The sequence below is a fragment of the Chanos chanos genome, chromosome 7 (assembly GCF_902362185.1).
Source record: "Chanos chanos chromosome 7, fChaCha1.1, whole genome shotgun sequence".
Lineage (NCBI taxonomy): Eukaryota > Metazoa > Chordata > Actinopteri > Gonorynchiformes > Chanidae > Chanos > Chanos chanos.
The window spans coordinates 19,580,924-19,603,301 of record NC_044501.1 but is presented as its reverse complement, the minus strand read 5'-3'; the positions used below and the strand labels follow the sequence as shown (position 1 = coordinate 19,603,301).

General features: G+C 39.6%; 1 protein-coding gene across 1 annotated transcript in view; it reads right to left on the bottom strand.

Annotated features, from left to right (window-relative positions):
- Window positions 1-10,154: 10,154 nt before the first annotated feature.
- The window catches only part of LOC115816093 (receptor tyrosine-protein kinase erbB-4-like), a 68,588-nt gene continuing 56,364 nt past the window's right edge, over window positions 10,155-22,378 (bottom strand). The window contains exons 20-26 of the mRNA XM_030779062.1: window positions 17,724-17,879; window positions 17,447-17,522; window positions 16,932-17,078; window positions 15,750-15,847; window positions 15,106-15,273; window positions 11,849-12,089; window positions 10,155-11,011 (exon numbers count right to left, since the gene is read on the bottom strand). Of these exons, the coding sequence (XP_030634922.1) occupies window positions 10,155-11,011; window positions 11,849-12,089; window positions 15,106-15,273; window positions 15,750-15,847; window positions 16,932-17,078; window positions 17,447-17,522; window positions 17,724-17,879 (1,743 nt within the window). The remainder of the gene's footprint in view (window positions 11,012-11,848; window positions 12,090-15,105; window positions 15,274-15,749; window positions 15,848-16,931; window positions 17,079-17,446; window positions 17,523-17,723; window positions 17,880-22,378) is intronic.

Below are 22,378 nucleotides of genomic sequence, written 5' to 3'. Positions count from 1 at the left end.
GGTCAATTAAGATGCCAGATACAGCAGATCAGAGTGCAAATTATACAATGACAAACTTTTTCTCCAGGGCTATATAGCATAGGATATATAAATGTTTTGACCCCCCAAGAGCTGTTGGGCAGTGTCATAGAAGGCAGTTTGTATCAGCTAAGAGGAATGCCATTGTTGTGCTCTTGCTGAATTGAGGCAACTCCCTTAGGACATGTTGGCTTTGGCACAAAGTGTCACTCAATTCTCGTCGTGTTCTCAATCCATTGGGCCACGTGTATGAGGGTCCTACTGTCACAAAATATGGGAAAAAAATATAAACAGTTTATATTATGGGCGCCATATTCAGTGGCTGTTCTCTTACTGTCCATACCAGAATAGATCTGCTATCATGTTCAACAGTCAGTAACTGATCCTGTGGTTTTGGTTGTTTGGTTTTCACTAAACATGTCTCCAGATACTGGACAAAAGCTCAATGAACCATATAATTGTTCATTTGTGTATCCCTCTGATCCAGATTTCATGCTGATTTGATAAAGTTCTGTGTCATTTTAACCATTTGCTTTGGTTATGAGCTTGTTTCCAAATGGCTGCCCAAACATAAATACCAGAGTTGTGACATGTGGTAATACCAGAGCAATTCTTTTTCTTTTTCTTTTTCTTTTTCTTTCCGGTTTTCAGCATCTATTCTGTTATATGCCCATGTGTCATGTTTTCTGTATCCCTGGTGATACTTCCTCATCCTTTTTGATGCTGATTTTTTTTCCTGATTTGGATTTGGCACATGTTATAATCATATTAAAGACAGTTCTCCTTACAATACTGAATCATTTTTTGTGACTCGTGCACCTGCAGTTCAAGCTTTGACTCTTTAGCCTCTCATGAACTCTCAGCGAGATATCTCACGTTGCTGACTTCTCAAAGTGCATCTGACTCAGTTTAGTAATTACTATTCAAATAGATATGACTCACCTGTGTAGCTGCCTTTGCAAACACTATCTATGTACTTCCAGTAGTTTGTTTTTTTTTCCCAATAACTTTGCCTACCACTGTATAAAACATCGGAGGAACACACAGACACACACACACACACACACACACACACACATTCATTAGATGGCTCAAACCCTTCTTGTTCTGACTGACAGAAGCATAACCAATTGATTACTAGTGAACTATTGATCATGATATAGACATAGATAGATAGATAGATGGATAGATAGATAGATAGATAGATAGATAGATAGATAGATAGATAGATAGATAGATAGATAGATAGATAGATAGATAGATATTATATTATATCACGATCAATACTATGCTTGTGTGTATACATATATTTTTAAATCAATACTGAACAAAAAAAAAGACAAATTAAGTCTCCAGGTCTAAAGACAGACAAGATCTCTCAGTAAGGGCGTCATCACAAATGAAACCTCTCTCTCTACTCGACTACCCCAAATGGTAATGAAACTGGACAGTATAGAATAGTCTCTGTAGAAGCAAATGGCAGAACACTGCAAAATTCACAGGATATATCCTGGTAAAGCTCTGATTCCCAAATACAAGTGTCTGTCATTATTTTTTCCAGGGATTACAAGGTAGGATAAATGAAAGAGACATGGTGTTTCGTCACTAAACGAAAGGGATCTCTGACAGCACAAGTGGTCTCAATTAGCCTTGACAAACATAGAATTGTCCTCATGTATGTGGTTAGAAGACTGTTATGAAATGTAACACCAGCTTCAGAATTCAGCTGACTAATACCACATTAGCTCAACAGAAACTCCACTTCATAAAGAGGCTGGAGAAAGAGTCAAGATAATTCAAAATTAGCACTAGGTGCAAAATGTCTCTTTAATGTCTGTGCTCTGTAAACACTCTAGTGGTTACCAACTGAGTCTGCTGAACGCCACCATTAATCCCTGTCAAATGGTCTTGTTTAAAATAGAAAAGATTTATATATATATATATATATATATATATATATATAGATAGATAGATAGATAGATAGATAGATAATTCTTTTTGTTCCTTTTTGAGAAAGGGAATTGCTTTAAAGCTGATGGGAACATGATTTTCAGATGACAGGTCCATAAATTTATTTCATAAGTTAAAAGTGAAAAGTTTACCTGCAGCATTGATAAGTGACATATCACGTGAGGGCTTCACAATCTCTGTCACAGAGAAAGAGAGAGAGAAGAATGATAAAAGAGAGAAAGAGAGAAAGAGGAGAGATCCTTGGAGACAAGATGATTAATTGGTCTGGCTGGTCCTGTGAAAGTTGTTATAGTTCGCACTGAACCCATGGGACACAAGCAGTTGCCCTGTCAACTCACCTCACATAGATATAGACACATGCACACACACACACACACACACACACACACACACACACACACACACACACACGCACAGAGAGAGAGAGAGAGAGAGAGAGAGACTTGCTCTCTGTCTGAAATGACCCAGCATAAGCACAGCTTCACCTTGCTGGGGGGAAAGTGTCTCATCAGAAGCTATGGTTCCAAAGCAAGGAATACGGGAGGATGTGAATGTGTGTGTGCATGTGTGTGCATGTGTGTGTTTGTGTATGTGTGTTTGATTGCAGGGGTCTATAGACCTCTATAACTTTGAAAACAGGTTCCATTGACACTCCTTTGATACATGGATACTTACTTCATCATTTCCCTCAGTGTTTTCTGTAGATTTCCTATTAACCTCCGTCATTTGTTGTTCAGATACTACAGGGACACAGCTCCAATTCCATTTAATAAAGACACAAGAAGTTCTTTACATTTTAAATTTGTTTTTAAATATATCTCAACTCTTCTGTGAACATGCTCCATAATTTGAGTAGTGTTTTTGTTCGAGTAGTGTTTCATTTTGTCCTGTGGGTTTGACGAGCAGCTTTAGGCTTAGAACTTCAGATTCTACACACTTTTTTAAACTTATTTTTATGCAGCTTTTTTATTTTAAGTACCGCTAATATGATGTTTTATGTCACTAGAGCAGACACTCCTGTCTAAAAACGTTGTCATAAATATCAGCTTTAACCATGTCTTTATTGTATTCAACGCAGAGAAGACACTTCTGTCACAGTCTTTTCAAACATCTGTCTCTCCCACATCCACTTTGTTCTGGTGTGTTTTCGTCCTTAAGGATGAGTACTCTCTTCAACAGTTGTGACTTTTCTCCTCATGGACTGAGCAGTGAATGGATGAGTGGAGCAGCACAGCATTCACTGCTGAGAATATAAAGCACCGAGAGGATTCTGTTCTCACTACACATATTGTGAAATGATCACAGAACCCAAGGTCACAGAACATCACACAGAAAACATACATGTATATGCACCTCTTTTCTTCCATGTGATTTCCAGCAGAACTGTAAGGATAAGTAAACACATATGAACACACACACACACACACACACACACACACACACACATGCACACACTACAGGAAGATACACAGATTTGATAAAAGATATTTTGATACACACACACACACACACACACACACACACACACACACCTCCACACAACTCTGTCTCATCTCTCTCTCTCTCTCTCTCTCTCTCTCTCAAATTCCCTTGCTCCCTTGTCTCAGTGTAAGAGTAAGAGCGGCCACCATCCAACACAGGCTCATTTATTACAGGTCACTGCTGTTAAAGGACAAACTGGTAGCAACTATGTCACTGAAACATAACAACTTGAGTTTTATTTATAGTTACCACCATTCATTCTATAAAAGAAATTTCCACAGACAAAGAGTACCATTAAAATCATCAATCCTATGCATTACAGAAAAGTTACATCTTTTATAGAATGACTGTGGATTTTTTTTCTTTTTTTTTTAATGCAACATGCTGCAACCCTATGTGTAAGACCACAGAGAACGAAAGTGTGAGAGAGACATAGTAGAATCATAGTGGAGTCTTCTACTGTGACCTGACCCTTTTATTTACAGACTAGTAAGGCTAAATCACAGAACTCTAACCTTTACCATGGATGGTACCTTTAAAAAACAGGTTCTCTACTGATTACCTGCATGCAGGAAATGAAAGAGCACCAGCACACTGCAACATAGCACTGTGCCAGTGGAGAGGTACACTGGGGAGGTACACTGAGGTACCTCTCCAATATATCTGTTTTACAAGTTGCATGTTAGAACGAATGAAATATCTGGCTGACAGTCCTGCTATGATTGGATTATCTCTCTTGGAGCTGATAATTAGCTGGGATCTTGGGGAAAAAGAACACCGGGGTTATGGATTACCTTAAAGTAACAAGTGGTAAAGCCCTGAAGAACTCTGGCAAAGGCCAACGCCAGATTTCCCTCTGAGGGGTGCCTTCATTGCTTTTATCTTTCTCTTCTCTCTTTCTGCCTCTCCACCATTCACTGTAAATGTGCTCATTCACTTCTTTTATTTTTTTGCATAGACTGTAATCTTGAAGCAGGTGGTGTAATAGCTGTTTTTGAGCCAAAAAGATTGCAGTGTAAAGACTGATGCGATATAAATTGCTGAAATTGCAATTTTTGTTCCCTAAGAACTGAGCAAGTGACTAAATGCTTGAGCTATTTTCTATTTCATTTAGATCTTGCTTGAACTTGTCTGCCCTCTGCTGCTACATGTTGATGAAAGAGAGTTTATTTGTTGGAAAGTGAGTGAGAAATTTATTGTTGTAATTATTTTTTCCTTATCATATAAAACTTGATTTGACTGAACTGAATGAATAAGGTCACTTAGCCCTGCTTTGGCAACAGAACTTTGTGACTTTGTGACTTTTAATTTGCTGTTTGCCAGAGTCAGAAAGTCATCATTATTGGGCTACACCTACACACCCAAACACAGAGTAAAGTGGCCTTCTTAAATTACTTTTCTTTCATTCTTATTTCTTTTTTCTCTCCCTTTAGCAAGACTGTCTTTCCTGGTGCTCAGATACAAGCAAGAAATTACTTTTTCTCGTCTCAATACACTGTTTTACCGAGAGAGAGAGAGAGAGAGAGAGAGAAGGAGGGTGAGGTTTGGAGTGTTTTTACATCTGAGATGAATTCCATGAAGCAGAGAGCATACACATCCCAGCCTCCCTGAACTCAAGCCACCAGGTGATCATCAACCACTTAAATAGAGAGCCTATAGATTAAAACATTTATATTGGCTTTGTGTCTGTGTTCAGAAACCTAGCAGAGACTTTTTTCCCTCTCTCTGGAGTAGGAGTTTGAAGTGACAAAAGGGTGGACTCATAGGAATCAAAGACATTCAAGAATAAATACAAAGGAGTCAAATGTTAACACAGGGAGGGATGAAACAGCCAGAACTGAATGTGTTCAAAAGGTTCTCATCAGCTTTTAGAGAGACAACCAGTTAGGTAACACACATACACACACACACACACACACACACACACACACATGCAGAGCAGGTGGGAGCAGTGAGGAACATTTAATTAAACACTTTCATCGACTGCAGTCATTTTCCCTTCAATGCCAAGGGCCTTTGAGACAGCCTGCTGTACTCCCCTGGCTTTAGACATGTGCTTCTGATTTTTTTTTCTTTTTGTCAATTATTTGTGGTGGTTTTAAAAGCCACACACAGAGCATCATCTGGGTCTAAAGTCACTACCATCTTTCTCAAGGCAGCATTAGCATGCCTAAATGTGAAAGAAATGGAAAGTCCAGTGCAAAACTAGGCAATCTGAGCAAAAATAAAAAGACGTATATCAAATGAAATGTTCAAAGGCAGTTTTAGTATTTAACAACACATACTGTAGTCTATTCTGAGAGACTAATCTAATCGCTACATAAGTCACAATCTCCCAAGTGAGCTTCAATATTCAACAAAATATTTACGTCACAAACGGGTGTGTCTTTTGGCTGGGAGTTCAGCAGTTTAACAACCATGATGAGGACAATAGGGAGTCTTCCGCCAAGGGTTTGTGGTTTTTTTTATCAACCAGTTGTAAATAGTACCTATGCCATTGCTACTGTGGCAGTTAGGCCACTTGTTCCTTTCATAGCCCGAAAACAATATGTAAGAAGGCAGCAGTGGTGTGTCTATCGACTTTATTAGTTCAGCTCTCTCTCGCTCTCTCTCTCTCTCTCTCTCTCTCTCTCTCTCTCTCTCTCTCTCTCTCTCTTTCTCTCTCTCTCTCTCTCTCTCTCTCTCTCTGTGTGTGTGTGTGTGTGTGTGTGTGTGTGTATGTGTGTGTGCGCTTGTGTGTATGTTTTCAAAAATCCTTGTCCAGACATTTTTTTCTGTTTCATGTTTAAATGAAGCCCCTCCCTTTTTGGTCCAAACTAAACTACAGATAATGGTCACTGTTTTTAGGTTAATTTTTTGCTGATGTCGTTTTGGTCGCGGAGAACATATGTGTACATTTCTGTTCAGGTTCTTTTTGCAGTTCCTCTTTATTGACAGCTGAGAGGTGGAGGAGGTAAGTTATTGACAGTCTCTGCATGTGTTTCAGGATACACGTTTTCTTTGGTTTTCAGTAAGTGTCTCCTGCAGATTTGCTCATTCTGTTTCTGCACTTTGTGAGAGCTCAGCTGATTATGCCTATTCCATATGACTGCTGGATGCTCTTTGTCTCATTGTCTAATCCATAATCTATTTATTTTCTTTTGTAATACAAATGCCATTTGTTTTCAGGTCAGGGGGTGCTGCTACATCAATTAAAGGACTATGCAACTATGATGTGGTTGGTCCCAGCACATAGGGCAAAGCATAAAATTAAAGATATGATATGAAGATAACACTTGGTCTTACTTTACGCAATGGTGAAGTATGGATGATATTTTAACGTTATTGTTACCAACATTCTATTGTAGCCCAAGATAGAAAGCTCAGTCAACAAAGCATGTTGTGCACACTGTAGTGGGTTAAACCCAGGTAAATTTGAAAACGCATAATTATTTCTCTGTGAAATGTTCTTACTGTGTTTATATATAGTGGCTGTTTTTTTTTGCCTGATCATCATTAGTAAGCCTAACTGACTTAAAAATTAAATTAGTCATATTTGCTTGCATCTATATTTTAACAACATTAATTTGTTTTGCCCCATTAGTAGCCTAGTCTATTATATGACAGACTCGATGTCAGAGCCATCCGTCCACAACTCACAAACGTTGTACGTTTATTTCATCACAACGACAGTTGGGAGAGAAAATTTGCACAGAGAAATACAACAATAAAGCCAACAAACAATCGATTCACCCGTTTATGCTGCCGCCTTTCCTGGTCCTTTCCTGACACACAGGCAAATGGCAATAAGTACAAGACACACACAAACACACACACACACACACACACACACACACACACACACAGAATTGTCCTTTACATTTTTCTCTGTGGGTAAGAAAGACCAGAGGGAACTGAATTGTTTTTGACAGACAGTGACAGGGGTTAAGCTCCATAAGAACATGGAGAATAAAATGTCTCTAATTAGCACAGTGGGTTAAAATCTTATGTGTGTCAGTTTTAACAATGAACAACAGGTTCATAAGAGGAACTGAATAATAAATCTTATTTGGTTGGGGGTTTTTTTCCCTTGTGGTTCATGCTGTGCTGTTGCATGAGTTCTTTGTGGAGAATGTAGGCATTGGTTGTGGCAATGTCCAAGAAATGAAGAAAGAGTTTCCTGTACCACTTCAAGGTTTTGTGTCATGTGTGGCAATACTGGATCAGCTAGTCTCATGAGCTTGTTGTACTCCATCACTGGTGTGGGGCATGGAAAGGACTCTGTGGTCCAGACACCCTGTCTGGATTTCACTCTTCTCTGCACTGTATCCCCAGTGTAGGCTGTATGGATGGTGCAGCAGACAGACACCTCTCGTGTGTCCATACACTTCACAAAGAGAAGAGGACAGTCCCTCCTGGACTCTCTGTATGTTCCGCAAGCACCAAACTGACAAGCAAGATTGCTTGTTGCTTTTTCAGCTTTTTGTGGGTTTCCACAGCATCCTTTGAAAAGAACAACTTGAAGAGGTCCAGAGGAGTGTGGCTGTCCCCTGTGCTCAGATGCACACTAGGGTCCCTTGCAGGAAGAAACCGCAATGATGGTGTAGCGGCATCGCCATCACTTTCCGTCTTCCATGACAGTGATTGCTGACTAGGCTGACACTATGCTTTTTTCCTTACAAGTGAAATGTTCTCCATGTTTCTGTAAAATAATAAATGGAAAAATGTGAGCAGTTGCCCTTTCATTATATGTTCAACTATTCACAAATTAAAACATAGAATTAGCCATTTACACATTACAGCAGCCATGAAACATATTTTCAATCATTTACACCTGCTCATACATGCTATTCAACTACCTAGCCTATAAACTAATCTACATCATTCACGCTGTCCATTACAAAAACAAGTCAAATAAATTTAATTTAACTTACTCATATCAAACATCCTTAGAGGGATCAAGTCGATAATTTTTCCTCACTGTCCTCGCCGCTTTCATCCGAGGAGAAGTTGCATTTATTGTTGCTCTCCAGGGCAAGGCTCTCCTGGATCTGTTGCATGCTTGTAGCTCCTCGGTCAGTGTAAAAACAACCCAGACGTGCTCTTGTTTATAGGAGTCAAATTGGGCGTTTTCAGAAAATCCTTCTTCAAAGCAGTTTGGCGAAATTTCTGTTTTAAGTTGCAGCGGCATTGGCATCTCCAGAGGGTAAAACTCTTCACTGATTGCCTAATTGATTAATTGCATTTAAACCAACTACTATTTACCTATTCATGAGGAAAACATAAAATCAAGCTGAGCCAACATGCGAGTAGTTATCTTTCCTCTTTTCTTAGTAAACTGTAATCCTATAAAATAGTTCCAATGCAAAGTCAAATCAGTGCAAAAAGATTTATACAAAGTGTTGCACTAATCTGTAAAGTGGTTTCCACACCTCACTTTTGAAGTGCATGTCACTATTAGCACGGGTGGATGCATGAACTAACAAAATATAGGAAAGGTTTTCAGCTTTATCTTGTCTAGTGAATTGTGTCATAGAATTTGTTTTCTAAAAAATTAGGTCAGCTAGTTACTCAAGTGACACTCAAAATGAACCAACAGTTAACCAATAAGCACAGTTCCGAATTCTTATCACTTTTCAGATATCATCAAATTATCAAACTTTTCAAGCACCAACATTGTTTCATATATCAAATAGTGAAATGCAAAAAAGTGTTATTCTCAGGTTTTGTTTATTTTTAAAAATATCTGTTTGGGAAAAAAAAATGTATATTGGTTTGATGTACTTGTGCATTGTGTTTTAAGGCGGAACAAGATATCTACATGAATAAAGCATAACAACAACACAACCATAACATTAGTAATAATAATTAATAACATTATTAGCAAAATGTATCTAATTTAAATAGTTTATCATGATAAAATGAAAATAAATACATTTTTAGAATTCTTAAATAAAAGTGCAATTCAACAACAGAAATGATTAAACAAATTAATCTTGTTAATTCTTTATCACATATCCCCATTCTTGATCATCACAAACAGTCTAAGGAGATGTCTTTGCCAAGTCCTTCAAAGACTTCGGGTCTTCATGTTCCTCTGGAGTAGCTCTGTGCATCTCGCTAGCATGTTTGCTAGTTGGAGTTCTGATACTATGACCAATCCAAATTCTAGCTCATTGTTGAGGTATTGTGTCCCATGCTGTCTGATTTTACGTTGCCAAATATTTATTAAAAAATTGACATTAAAAACAAGAATCGCTCACTTGCCTTTAGACACAAAGTAAGTCCATCAGATAAAAGACTGGGAGTTACTCATTTTATAGACTGGCAGACCAAAAATTGAAAAGCATTTTTATGCCAGCAAAGCTTCTTAAAACTCTCAGATTGAGCTGTGTTGGAAAGATGTTTCAGATGCCTTTTTCCCAGTTTCTGAACACACTCTTCCATACATGCTCATTCCCCCTAGTGACCCCCAAACCTTTTATTGTTAGTAAAGGATCGGAGGGCACTTTCCATGGGAGTACCTTCTGAGGCCCCCCTGAGGCCTGGCTTCCAGACCCTTGGGTGCTTTTGCTGGGTAGTAAGTTGAGGGGTTGCTCTTGGTTCGCCTATGTCATTACCATGTGAGACTGAGGACCTGAAAGGGCAGGTAAGGTGCTGGTACTGTACATGACGAGGACTGAAAATGGGGTGGAGGGGCCAGACTACACAACAGTATTGCGTTGCTGGTAGGGTGGAGGAGGCACTACTGCACCTGGCTGAAGGGAGTACTTTGACAGGTACTCTGGGTTTTTGGTGCTGGTTGACCGAATGTGCATGCTCTGTTTGTACAGCAAGTTGGCATGACACCCTTGCAAGGTCGCAGGGTTTTGCTGAGTGGACTTAATCGGAAGACTGTATTGCCAGAACTCCGGATTGTCAAGGGTCCTTCTGGACTGTTTGTCAACCTTGACAGTCCCTGTTTGACCTGGTTGGAGCATGCTGCCTTGGCGAATGGGAAAGCCTGAGAGACCAAAGATGCTACCTTCACCCATGACAATGGACTTAGCAACTTGACTTTGCTTGACTGGGTGAACAGATTGGCTTGAGGGAGCAGAATGGATTTGATAGTCAACATGGCTGATTTGGGCTGGACGCTCTGATGAGGTATGATGTATGGACTTGTCAGTATGGTTACCATGGATGGATGAGGACAAATGTCCATGGTGGCTGTTGTGACCCATTGGACCTAACTGAGTAGTCTGAGCTGGTGGAAGGGCAAAATGGACATGATTTGTTTTGGCATAATGCAGTTTCCCTGTTTGGGTGGTGAGAGCAGCGGTGGTGTTGCTTGTTGTAGCCACTTGCTGTGAGAAAGAGACACTGTTTTTCTTCTGTCCATCCTTACTCATGTCCCCTGTGTTCTGAAACTTAGTGAGGTACAGAGGATCATTGATATATTCATCTTCGCCCTTGGGTTTTCCATCAGGAGTGCAATGGTATCCCAGGTTGTCTAGTGCATAAACATCCCCATTTTTGCAGTGTGACACAAATGGATTGTCTTCGACTGGCTTGAGGTTGCCTAAAGAGAGCAGAGCAGACGAGTAAGGGGGTTTATAGATGCCACTGTTGTCCATTAAACCATTATAGCAAACAATGTGTATTAATTATTAAGAATTCCATGGACTCTCAATCATAAAAGCATTATATGCTAGTCCTTACTGACTTCATATACAAACTATGCAGTGTAGTATAGAGCGCATAAGAACATAATGGATGGCTGCTCTTGTGTGGTACAAGACATTCCGATAGAATTACAGGCATCCAAGTTATTCTAAGGAAAAATGAAGGCACACAGCCAACTTTTCCTTGGCAGTCTCTGAATTGAGCTCCTCCATCCACTGCCAAGATGTGTAATGATGGGGAAAAAACACTGATTTCAATCCCTGGCTAAACATCCATGTTTTATGCGAGATGTAATCGCCTTTTAGCCTTTCAAAGAATAACCTTATTACAAGAGATGGAAAGATTAGCATAGCGCTAAAAAATAATTAGTAACATTTAGTTAAAGTTTCATTGAACCTGTTAAAAACATATCATCTTTCTACACTGAGTAATCAAAAAGGTGATTCCAGCATCTGCATAGGTGCCGTTCCCATACATTTGGATATTAATAGGATCACTAACTAAAGATTGGTCTACAATGTTTTGATTTGACAAGATGTATGTATTAAGAAAATTTACACAGTGAACCCTCACTTAGAGCTAGAATGTATTAGAGCTAGAGCTATAGTTCTCTGCTCTTTTTTTTTTTTTTAATTGTAATAGAATGTACATTATACTGGAGACTGAGTCCTGGAATTATTAGGTGAAATTCAAACAGAGCAACACAAACATATAAAATTGGCCATCTCCCTACCTGAGGGGATCTTCTCTTTCCTACATGTCATATAATCATCTTCATCCTTATCCAGTTGAGGTACACATGCTCCTGGGGTGTCAGTAGGATCTGGACCATAGTGCGGGTCACTGGGAACATCGGTGTGACTAACTTTGGGCTGTTTCTGTAGTTTCCCTTTATGACTCTGGGCCCCCAGAGACTCCACAGTCGGGCCTTGTTTTCTTGCTGGGGAAGTGGCTGCAGTCCCTGTGATTGCCACCTTTCAAGAATGAATAATCAGGAGAGTTTTTCACTGCTAAGGAGGTCCATCATAAGAAACACAAAAAGAATTGTATGTGTTCTGACACAGACAAAGATTTTTCAGTATTTCAAAGATAAGAAGATAAAACCATACTACTCAAGACAACCAAGCCCGTACACTACATTTTTCATTCCATAAATGCTACATTTTTTTTTTTGCATGAGGTGACAACATTCAAGCTTTACACATTTAACATCTTCAGGGCCACAGTAGGGTCAAGAATCAAACAGTTTTCTAACAGCACTATTATTGGTTTACAGACTTCATTGCTTTATTACTTGAGTATGTGTTTATGAGTATGTGCATATAGCTGTTTTCTCATATGAATTGCGGACAATGTCCAGAGAATTAAGTACGGACATTGTCCGAAGTTTCCCTTTCACAGGTGTAGCACACAACAGGAGATTGTCCGTGTCTGACGCGTTCTCACCTACTGGAAGCACTCCATTTGGTTTAGGTGAGGGGTGGCACCTGGGTAGAGCGTGCAGGAGGCAAGATATGACGCAAGATGTACGCTATGGACATCGCAGTGTTTTATTTACAGTGCATCGAAGACAGCGGACGAGGCGACCGACTCATCTGATGACTGTTTTTGTGTTGATATCAACACTACATTTATTTGGACATATCTGCAATATCAGTGAAAGAGTGGAAAGCAATATACAGGCAAGCAGATGAAAGTACAAAGCAGATACACTCCGTGTTTGTATTCTTTCGGTTTCACACCAATTACATGGCAGAAATGTCATCAACACACCCACTTGCTTGCTGTGAATCCTCCGGACAATGACCTGCTCTATTAACATTCGTATGAACTCAATCGCACATTACACGGACATTGTACTAGGGAGCTGGCAGGGTAAAGTCCGTTTAATGTCCAATCAGACTGATTTGGACATTTGCGTTCTCACATACAGCTTCTCTGAGTAATGTCTGGGTAAGTTCAGGGTTGCAGCGCATGTCTGAAACAGGCACATGAGAGGGGTACTGAGGCAGAAGCTTTGCCATAAAGATTGAAACAGATCACATGGTGAATGCTGTTTTGGTTTCCAGAGAGATGATCAGAAGCTGGTGCACTGGAATGTTATGTCTGGTTTGCAGTGTGGCCACTAGGGTGATGTTTTTAGCCTTTTGCTATGCATTTAAATAAAAGGCTTTTAAATTTTAAGTGGACTTTTCCTAAACCGAAGCATCTCCGCTGAATCCGACTCAGTCTAAATATCTTTTTTTTTTAAAGGACCTTAACTTGCTTATTAAAGCAACATTAACCAAAAGACATAAAAATAATACTAACCAAATAAAATAAGAAAATGAAAGCTGTTGATGTTATCTGACTTTTCATATCAAAGAAGAAGGCAAACATGGAAAAAAAGCCAAAGATACACTCAAAAAAAAAATTCTCAAAAAAGACACTTCTACCCACATTTTTCTAACACCACTCTCTATCATCTTAGTTTGTCTTGTTCAAGAACTTGTTGTCTTAGCAAGAATGAGGTTATATGCCTGGGGTTGTACGGATACATAATTTTACAACTGAAGTACTCGTTTCTTGAAAAACTCGAGTACTCGTTCGCGCTGGGGAGGGGGGGGTGATATGAAGATTACATTTGGTCTTATCTTACCTTACGCAATGGTGAAGTATGGATGATACCGACGATATTTTAACGTTATTGTTAACAACATTCTACAGTAGCTCAAGATAGAAAGCTCAGTCAACAAAGCATGTTGTGCACACTATAGTGGGTTAAACCCAGGTAAATGAAAACGCATAATTATTTTTCAATTAAATGTTCTTATTGTGTTTAGATATAGCAGCTGTTTTTTTTTTTTGGGGGGGGGGGGGTTTTGCCTGGTCATCATTAGTAAGCCTAACTGAGTTAAAAATGAAATTAGTTATATTTGCTTGCATCCATCTATTAAAAACATTAATTTGTTTAGCCGCATTAGTAGCCTAGTCTATTATATGACAGACTCAATGTTAGAGCCATGAGAAATTCGTCCACAACTTACAAATGTTGCACGTTTAATTCATCACAACAACAGTTCGGAAATAAAATTTGCACAGTGAAATACAACAGTAAAGCAAACAAACAATCAATTCACCCTTTTATGCTGTCGCCATCGTTCCTCTTGTTTACCAAGGGCTCTATCTGGAAACTGAGCGCACTCTACCAGCATCACGCGATTAGCAGGTATTTGACGATAATGGAGAAAGTCAAGAATTGATGTAACTGCTCAAGTACTCAAATGCTCGAGTACTCTGTGCAACCCCTATTATACGCTTTATCTTCTTTAGGATAGGAGGATGAACATATTCAGCGATGGACTGCAAAAGACAAGTCAAGAGCTGCTCTGACGTGTTTACTGCATTGACTTTTTATGGAGTCAGAGACTTTGGAAAAATAGCTGCCTTTGCTCATTCTCTCATATTCAGCCAAGACTAAACCCTGCACGAACCTTGAGATGTTTGTCTGTTCAGTTATAGCGGAGTATCTGAAGGCAGTCAGCAGCTGCGTCGAATTCTATCTTCGTAATAATGACGCAAACGTGTTTTCCCGTGAGCTGAGAAAGGTCATTTCACACAGGGCATGGAATAAATATAAAATGCATGGCCAAGCAAAGGGCAAGACCAAAGTAAATAACCAGTTCTTGCTCACTGTGTCAAAGCAAACTGCTCCTTTACCTTAGCGGAGTCATGACTATTTACGCAGCAGGACTACCAAAATAAAAATGTGAATCCAGTCATGTGCAGGATTAGGAAGTGATCAGTGGAGATTAAAACTGATTCACTGAATGAACTGAGAGTAGAAAAATCTATTCATGAACAGCAGGCTAAACAGCTGCATCCTACCAAAACTCATACAAAACTGCTCATACAGATATGCCTTTAAGGGGATGGAAAACCGAGGACACTTTCCAACTCTGAACCTACAGAAGACGTCTTATGCCGTTATGTTTAGTGTGAAAGAGTCACCTGATTGGAATCCTTGTGCAGTCTGGACTCCTGGGAGGAGTTGACATTAACAGCTTGTGGCACCAAATACTCGTCAGCATCCATCAAATCACCCAGCTCCTCCTCGTCTAGTAGGCTCTGGAAGAGTTTACTGTGATTAGGGCTGGGCAGCTTCATGAGATCGTCCCCCTAGTGGAAAGGTAAATGAGCCACAGTATGAATTTCAACTGCTCTCCAGACACTATGAGCCAAAATAATAATAATTTATGGCATGTGTAATCAAAAGAAATGAACTCATAACAGTTCACTAACACTATTTCATTTACGTTTACATTTACATTCATTTAGCAGATGTTTTATCCAAAGCAACTTCCAAGACAGGCAGAAAACAATCCAAGCATATAGTCATTAAGGGGCTGTTTGTTGCCTCCCACTGTTAAATTCAGTATCAAAAAGATCTGATTGTTTGACAGGAAGCTCTTCACTGTTCTTTACCCAAAGCTGACATGTTTTAAGTTTTGCACTGCCATGGTTGTCTTTATGTTATTTTATGTCTTTGTGAAGGTGGAGATAACCATCAGTTGTTAAGCATTACCAGATTAAATGTCACTATACTGATGTGGTTGTCATCACCACTCTAATGTGATTGATGGGTGATGCCTGACCTGGATGACGAGGTATCTCTGAGGGTCTCTGGCCATCCTGCAGAACTCGGCTGCCAGCTCCTTAAACCTGGGCCTGCTGTCAGCATCAATCATCCAACCTTGAGGACAGAGGTGATTGCACTTTTAACATCAAAATGTAGGTTATTAAACGGAAACTATAGAAGAGTCTTAAGGATACAAGAGCTTTTTAAAGATAACATTCATTACATCTCAAGACAGAACACATACATATGTTGTTTGCATCCACATTCAGTGTTGAACAGTGTCACTGTTGAAATTCATCTATAACATTCAAGACACATGATTCCTTTAATATGAAGACCCTCCAAAACATTCCAAAACCTTCAAAAAAGAAATACACTTATGCTTCTCTTTTGTGAATTACCTCATACCGCTTTGGGCTTTCTGCATTAAAATGGCAGAGTACCATGGCAGAGAAACATCTGGTGCTACATTAGGTTCGGCTGTTTTTGCATGACAGTTTGGAGGTGATTAGAATAACTGAACTTGAATGAGAGATGGTGAAAAACCATTACGTTGCTGACAGGCACCAACATGCTTTCACTCCACGTTTGGCACCCTCCTCATTTCATTACAATTAATTTCCCCTCACAGCCCACTCCAACGCATTATCTAAATGAGCAGCAATTATTCAAGCAATCAAACTCTATTTCATCTCAACCAATATTTCTCTATCTGCAGGGATACTAATGTAACAGCGAATAGAATCATGAGCAACAACCCAAAGTCAACATATAATTAGAATTAATGTCTGTGATCCCTGTCTGTTTCCATCTGACTTCTGATCAAGCTCGTTTGTCAAATATTTGCTGCTAATTTCAGCTCTAATTGCCCCTGCTGCTAATTCAAGCCCTTTCATTTTAAATCTATGCTGAGATTGCTTTTGGTGGATGGAAACACATCAAGAGTTAGGGAAATTAACCAGGAGATGGAACATTGTGTTGTGTATGTGTATCTGTGTGTGTTTGTGTGTGTCTGAGAGAGAGAGAGAGAGAAAGAGAGAGACTGGGTATGTGTGTGCATAGTAATGTGTACAGTCTCCTCTGATATTCCACTTTATGCATGCATTAAGCACTACTGAACTACCTTCTCCTCCTGTGTGCATCATGTGCATACTTGTTATTCAGTTGCTTTATGGCTTATTCATCTAGGCAAACCTACACTTGACCATGACCATGTAGACATCTATGGTGCAGATGGGAGGCTGGGGCAGTCTCTCTCCCTTCTCTAGGATTTCTGGAATCTCACATGTAGGGATACCATCATACGGTTTCCCTCCAAAAGTCATCAGCTCCCAGACAGTCACTCCTAAGAGATGAAGAGAATATTCTTTTATCTCACAGCTTACGGGGAACTTTTTTTTTCAGTGATGACATTCAACTGAGGTACCTCCTGCAAGTAATAGCAAAAAGTCTATAATCTCTTAGCATTCATTGTTTGACAAGTAATGATAGAAACTCGAAATATATTTTGTTATCCTTCATTTGAAAACCAAGGAATTCAAACAGATAAGTATCCTCACACACTACTCATTATTAGAATTTAAAAAAAAAAAAAAAACTGACTATTTCTCTCCTACTTTTAGCTAACCCTTCCAATGTTCTTGGGGGGGGGGGGACCCTTGGTTCTTCAAGGAGACGTAAAAGAAGAACAAGATCAAAAATTGATTATCTCACCGTAGCTCCACACATCACTCTGGTGGGTAAACTTCCTGTAGAGCATACACTCCAAAGCCATCCACTTGATGGGCATCTAAAAGATATGACCCTTATTATCCCGTTATTACACTGAAATAAAGCTATTGCTATACAATAAATGAAGTCAGTGGGTCAGTCTGAATGCAAAGATCTTATGTCAGACTCTACATGTGGAGATCACTGTGCTTTGTTGTAATCAGAACAACTAAAACCTTATTACAACATTACTAATTACAACTTTATCTCAGACACTCACCTTGTCTCCATCTACATTTAATTCTTTAACATCACCGTCCAGCAGACGCGCCAGTCCAAAGTCCGTGATCTTGATGTGATTAGAAGACTTCACGAGAACATTGCGGGCAGCCAGGTCCCTGTGAACCAGCTTCCTCTCCTCCAGGTACATCATACCCTGTTGGTGACCAGTCAGAAACCATCATCCACCTTCCCTTCTTTCTCCTCCTCATCAGTTTCATTAAATTCCCAACAAACTGACGCCTGAAAAGTTTATTGATCCTCATTTTCACTACATTATTGTTTTTCTTCTCTCTACATTTCTGAATGGTGTCCTGAATGTCTTACGCATACATCCCTGTGCTGAAATCAGGTCATGGAGATACCTCTGTTTTCAGGGTATGCAGGAGCCTGCGAGAGAAGCAGGTAGGGGCAGCTTTCTGCCCGCAGACATCGTGTTTTGGCTGATGGATAGATATTGCCTGACGGATATGGATATTGGCCCTTGGTTGCCAATAGTCGTGGAGCGCTCAGGTGCTCTCCAAATAAGATGGGAGAGGGGGCATTTTGGCTTATGACCACAGCACCCCAATTAGAGCGTGGCCCTAGGTGATCATCTCAATTCAACTAATGGGCAAGCTGGCAATGAGCACAGTTAGAGTCAACATTTATATATATAAAAAAAAAAACGTTAATCATGGACAAGGAAAGGAGGCCACTTTTTACAAGTCAGAAATCTACACGTGCTCAAATCTAAGTTCAAGTCACATGTCTGTCAAGTCACAGTTTGGGTCACAGATATTATGACTACAGCTAGATTTCAGTATCAGACCTGAGTCCTGCAGTGCCAGCATTCAAATGAGAGGTGGCAAGCATGATGAATTTTGTAACTGTGACATTGTTCATTTTGCAATGCTGTAGAAAAAAAGCATATCAGGAGCCTGTTCTGAGGACTGTATCATGTGATTCCCTTCCCTCAGACAGTTCATCTGTGTGACACATAATCAGGATGTAGATGGTGTTACATAGAGGGAGGGGTCAGACACCTCCCTGGACCTCTCTGTCACATTCACTCCCATTCAGTCTCCCTGGGTAACCATGACGACATCCCTCACCAGCCTCCTCTCCTGGCATTCTCACTATGATTTATGGCTTTATGTTAATCACACATTAAAATGCAATTACCTGAGATTTAGGAAGGCACAGGAAAAAAAAAATTCAGCGGAGCATGAGATGAGGTGAGCGGATACCTGAATTTCACTACATACATGCCTGGAATTTGTACATGCTGTGGCTAAAATAATGTGTGTGGAAGGGCGTTCATGTGCAAGTGTTTTGAATGATACGAGTATCCTCTGCATGTTTGTGGGCCCTGTATCATGTGTTCTTGGGAAGGCCTTTGCTGATTTTGAGTGAGAGACTAAAAACGTGGGTCTGCAAATATGTTCCACGGAGAAGAAAGAGTTTGTTTGCATGCCCTGCATCATTTTGCTTTCTCAAACAAGCAAAGGCTGAAAGAGTGTTCATCACAGAAGGAAAAAGGCAGAGTGGCAAGTCAAAGAGAATATCAAATGTATGGAAACACTGTTGTAACACTACTAACATGGAGAGTGCAGAAAGAGAGAAAATGAGGATTAAGGGGCGATAAGACTTGTTTTAACTATCATTCAATTAGTGCTCAAATCAATAAATGTCAGCAGTGTCTGTATGACTGAACACTGTTGTTTGTAATTGTTTTCTCAAGTTGTCATTCTTTTTTTCTCTGCATTTGTCTTTCTTTAATCTGTGAGAGAATCCTATCAATGGGCAATCAGTTTCACCAGAGTCCTTAAAACAATGTGTGTGGTACTCAGATGTGCAAAGTAAAGCATATTGCGTTCAGAGCATGTCTCATTCTGGACATTTAAAGTCGCATGAACAGTGTTGTTGCCCCATCCATCATCGAGTCCCCATTTTACAATGAGGTACCCACACACGCGTACCTGTGCAGCTAAGGTGCCCACAGATATGTGACTATACACTCACATGCGCTTACAGACATACGCAGACTCTCTCTCTCTCTCTCTCTCTCTCTCTCTCTCTCTCTCTCTCACACACACACACACACACACACACACACACACAGACAAATTCAAATACTGTATGTCCCATCAAGCAGTACATATTCACCTTTCAGTAAGTCACATATTAGTTTCAAGATAAGTCAAAACACATCAGGGTCTTTTGACAACACATTCTCCACATACTTCCAAAGTAAATCACTCACTGGAAATGAGAACCAAAACATTAAAATGAATTGAAAAAAATACAAATTGCATGTGATAAGATAATTTACAGCATGACATCTGATGTATCACTGTTTTGGTAAAGCAAGGTTTTAGTGGATAGGGCTATGGGTAGTTTTTTTCATTCATTCATTCATTCATTCAAAGAAATGAATTAAAATGAAATAAAATAAAAATAAAATTAGCAAAGCAGGCCCAAACAAAACAGTTGGTAACAAGATCAGTGTTGATATAGGAAAAAATACTACAATACCACTCACCAAAACCCTGCCATTTTCCCTATCGCTCAGATGACAAGGTTTGGTGTCCACTGCACTAAATTACATGTTTCTGTACATTGACCATGTTTACAAGCTGTTTCTGAGTAACAGCTGTGTCATAAAATACCAGCGTTGTGAATCTCATTACATACAGTTTTCGTCTAAGACTTGATCAAAGACGACCCAGTACAGTTTTGTGGTGATGTTTGAAACTGCTGTTGTTTTCTAAAACTATTGTGTTGAGTTGTCTATCTAACCATACTGGTGAGCCCAGACTTACAAATATTGTTCCACTGCAGTCTTTCTCTCTTTGCCACCCGCTGTTATGATTTTCATAACTTGCAGTATCATATAAATGCATCATTTTCATAACTGATGCACCTGTTATATGGGCACTCTATGGTCTTGTTTGATCTCTCTCAGATATATCGTGCTGTTATTGAAATTAATATCCTGAAGCTGTGATCTCTCTTACAGCATCTAGTTCTTAACAAGACACCCCTGTGTAACAGTCTTCATATTTTTTATTTATTTATTTTAGGGGTTTTTTTTAAGTTTTTTTTTAAAGCTTTCTTTCTTTTAGTTCTTCTTTATCCCCTCCTCAAACCCCTCCATGGCATATAAATGCATATGAAATGTGCTGAAGGAGGATGTTCCTTCAGCTCTCGGTATTCAAATACAAACATCAGTAAATCATTCATGACTTTAGAGCCTCTGTACTCTTTACTGCTGGGGAGAGAATCTGCAGCTGTTTGTATTGCCCTGTTTCATTCTAATCTCCATGGATGATACCTCAGCTCTTTTTCATGAGACACCATCGTCAGGTGACCAATCCAGTCGGGCCATTCCAATCCTTCCAAATCTAGCCTCTAAATCCATTAGTGCTGCTGACTCCCGGAGGTAATTGGAAAAGGCTATGGGGCTTATCTACACAAACCTTCCTCTCTGGTCATCTCCTTACAACTCCTCTCTCACTCTGAGAATGTTCAGCGCTGTTGTGACTGTCCTGCTTTTTCAACATTGAGTTTGTGTCAAACTAAAGCAGTAATGCCTGGGAGGACTTACTATATTGTGAACATTGCGATTAACTGAGAGCTTCTCATTCTCTTTGGACAGACTATCAGAACGTTTTCAGAATTGCATCATGTCCCTGTTTAGTTTAGTTCAGTTCAACTCATTGTGGTTTTCATTTCCAACTAATTTCTATTTCCCAGGCAACCATTTTATTTTTAACTTTGGCAGTATCCAGAGTAGGGCTTGTCTTGGAATATTTAGGATGTCTTTAGGATGTGGAAGGCTTGCTAATTAACCACCGCTCTCTCTTAGTGTTAAATGGATGTCAGCCTGATATGTTCCCATGTATTGCTTACCCTGGTTTTGACAATTCAGTGCAAGCAATTGTTTATGAAAGCTTGATCTGAATAGGAGGTTTAGTCAGTTGAACACTGGTCATAACAGATGTAGTTGACTGGACATTATTCATTAAAGCCTTTGTTTGAATACAAATTACAGGTCTACACTATGACTTTCATCTGATTTAAACATCTAGCCCAAATCTGAAGCAGTAGATGCTGTATTATAATAGACAAAAAGTGAATGTGAAGGGAAGATAGACAGTAAAATGGCAGTAAAATCATTCCTTTAGTGTGCTGTGATATTTTGTTGGTCACTTGAACCAAATCTTTCATAAAACAAAAAAGCCAACACTCATACGTTATGAACTAGGAAGACATGCTGGCTTTCACTCGTTCTCTTCTGTTACCGTTGCTCTGAGGGCAGAATGATGACTCTGGAGTGATCCAAATGACACTAGACTTCCATTGTAATGCATCACTTTGACTGCCAAGCATCTCTGTCTGCCCTCAAAGCCAAACTGGCTTCAAAACACTCCAACCAGTTACAGTTAAGCCAGTGCCTTCGGCCTCACTCATTTTAAGAGAGGTGTGTTTGAGAGACCGGCAGCTCCATCTCCTTCTTTCTCACTCTGATGAATAAATTCTTTGGAGTGGATTCCAAATCTAATTATTCCATTAATAATCCATCCAATAATGGTTTGGCAGGGGAAAGCAAGACGGTGTGTAAATGAGGGAAAGAGAAAATCTAATTCCCAATTTCTTTCTCACAGCTGCCTG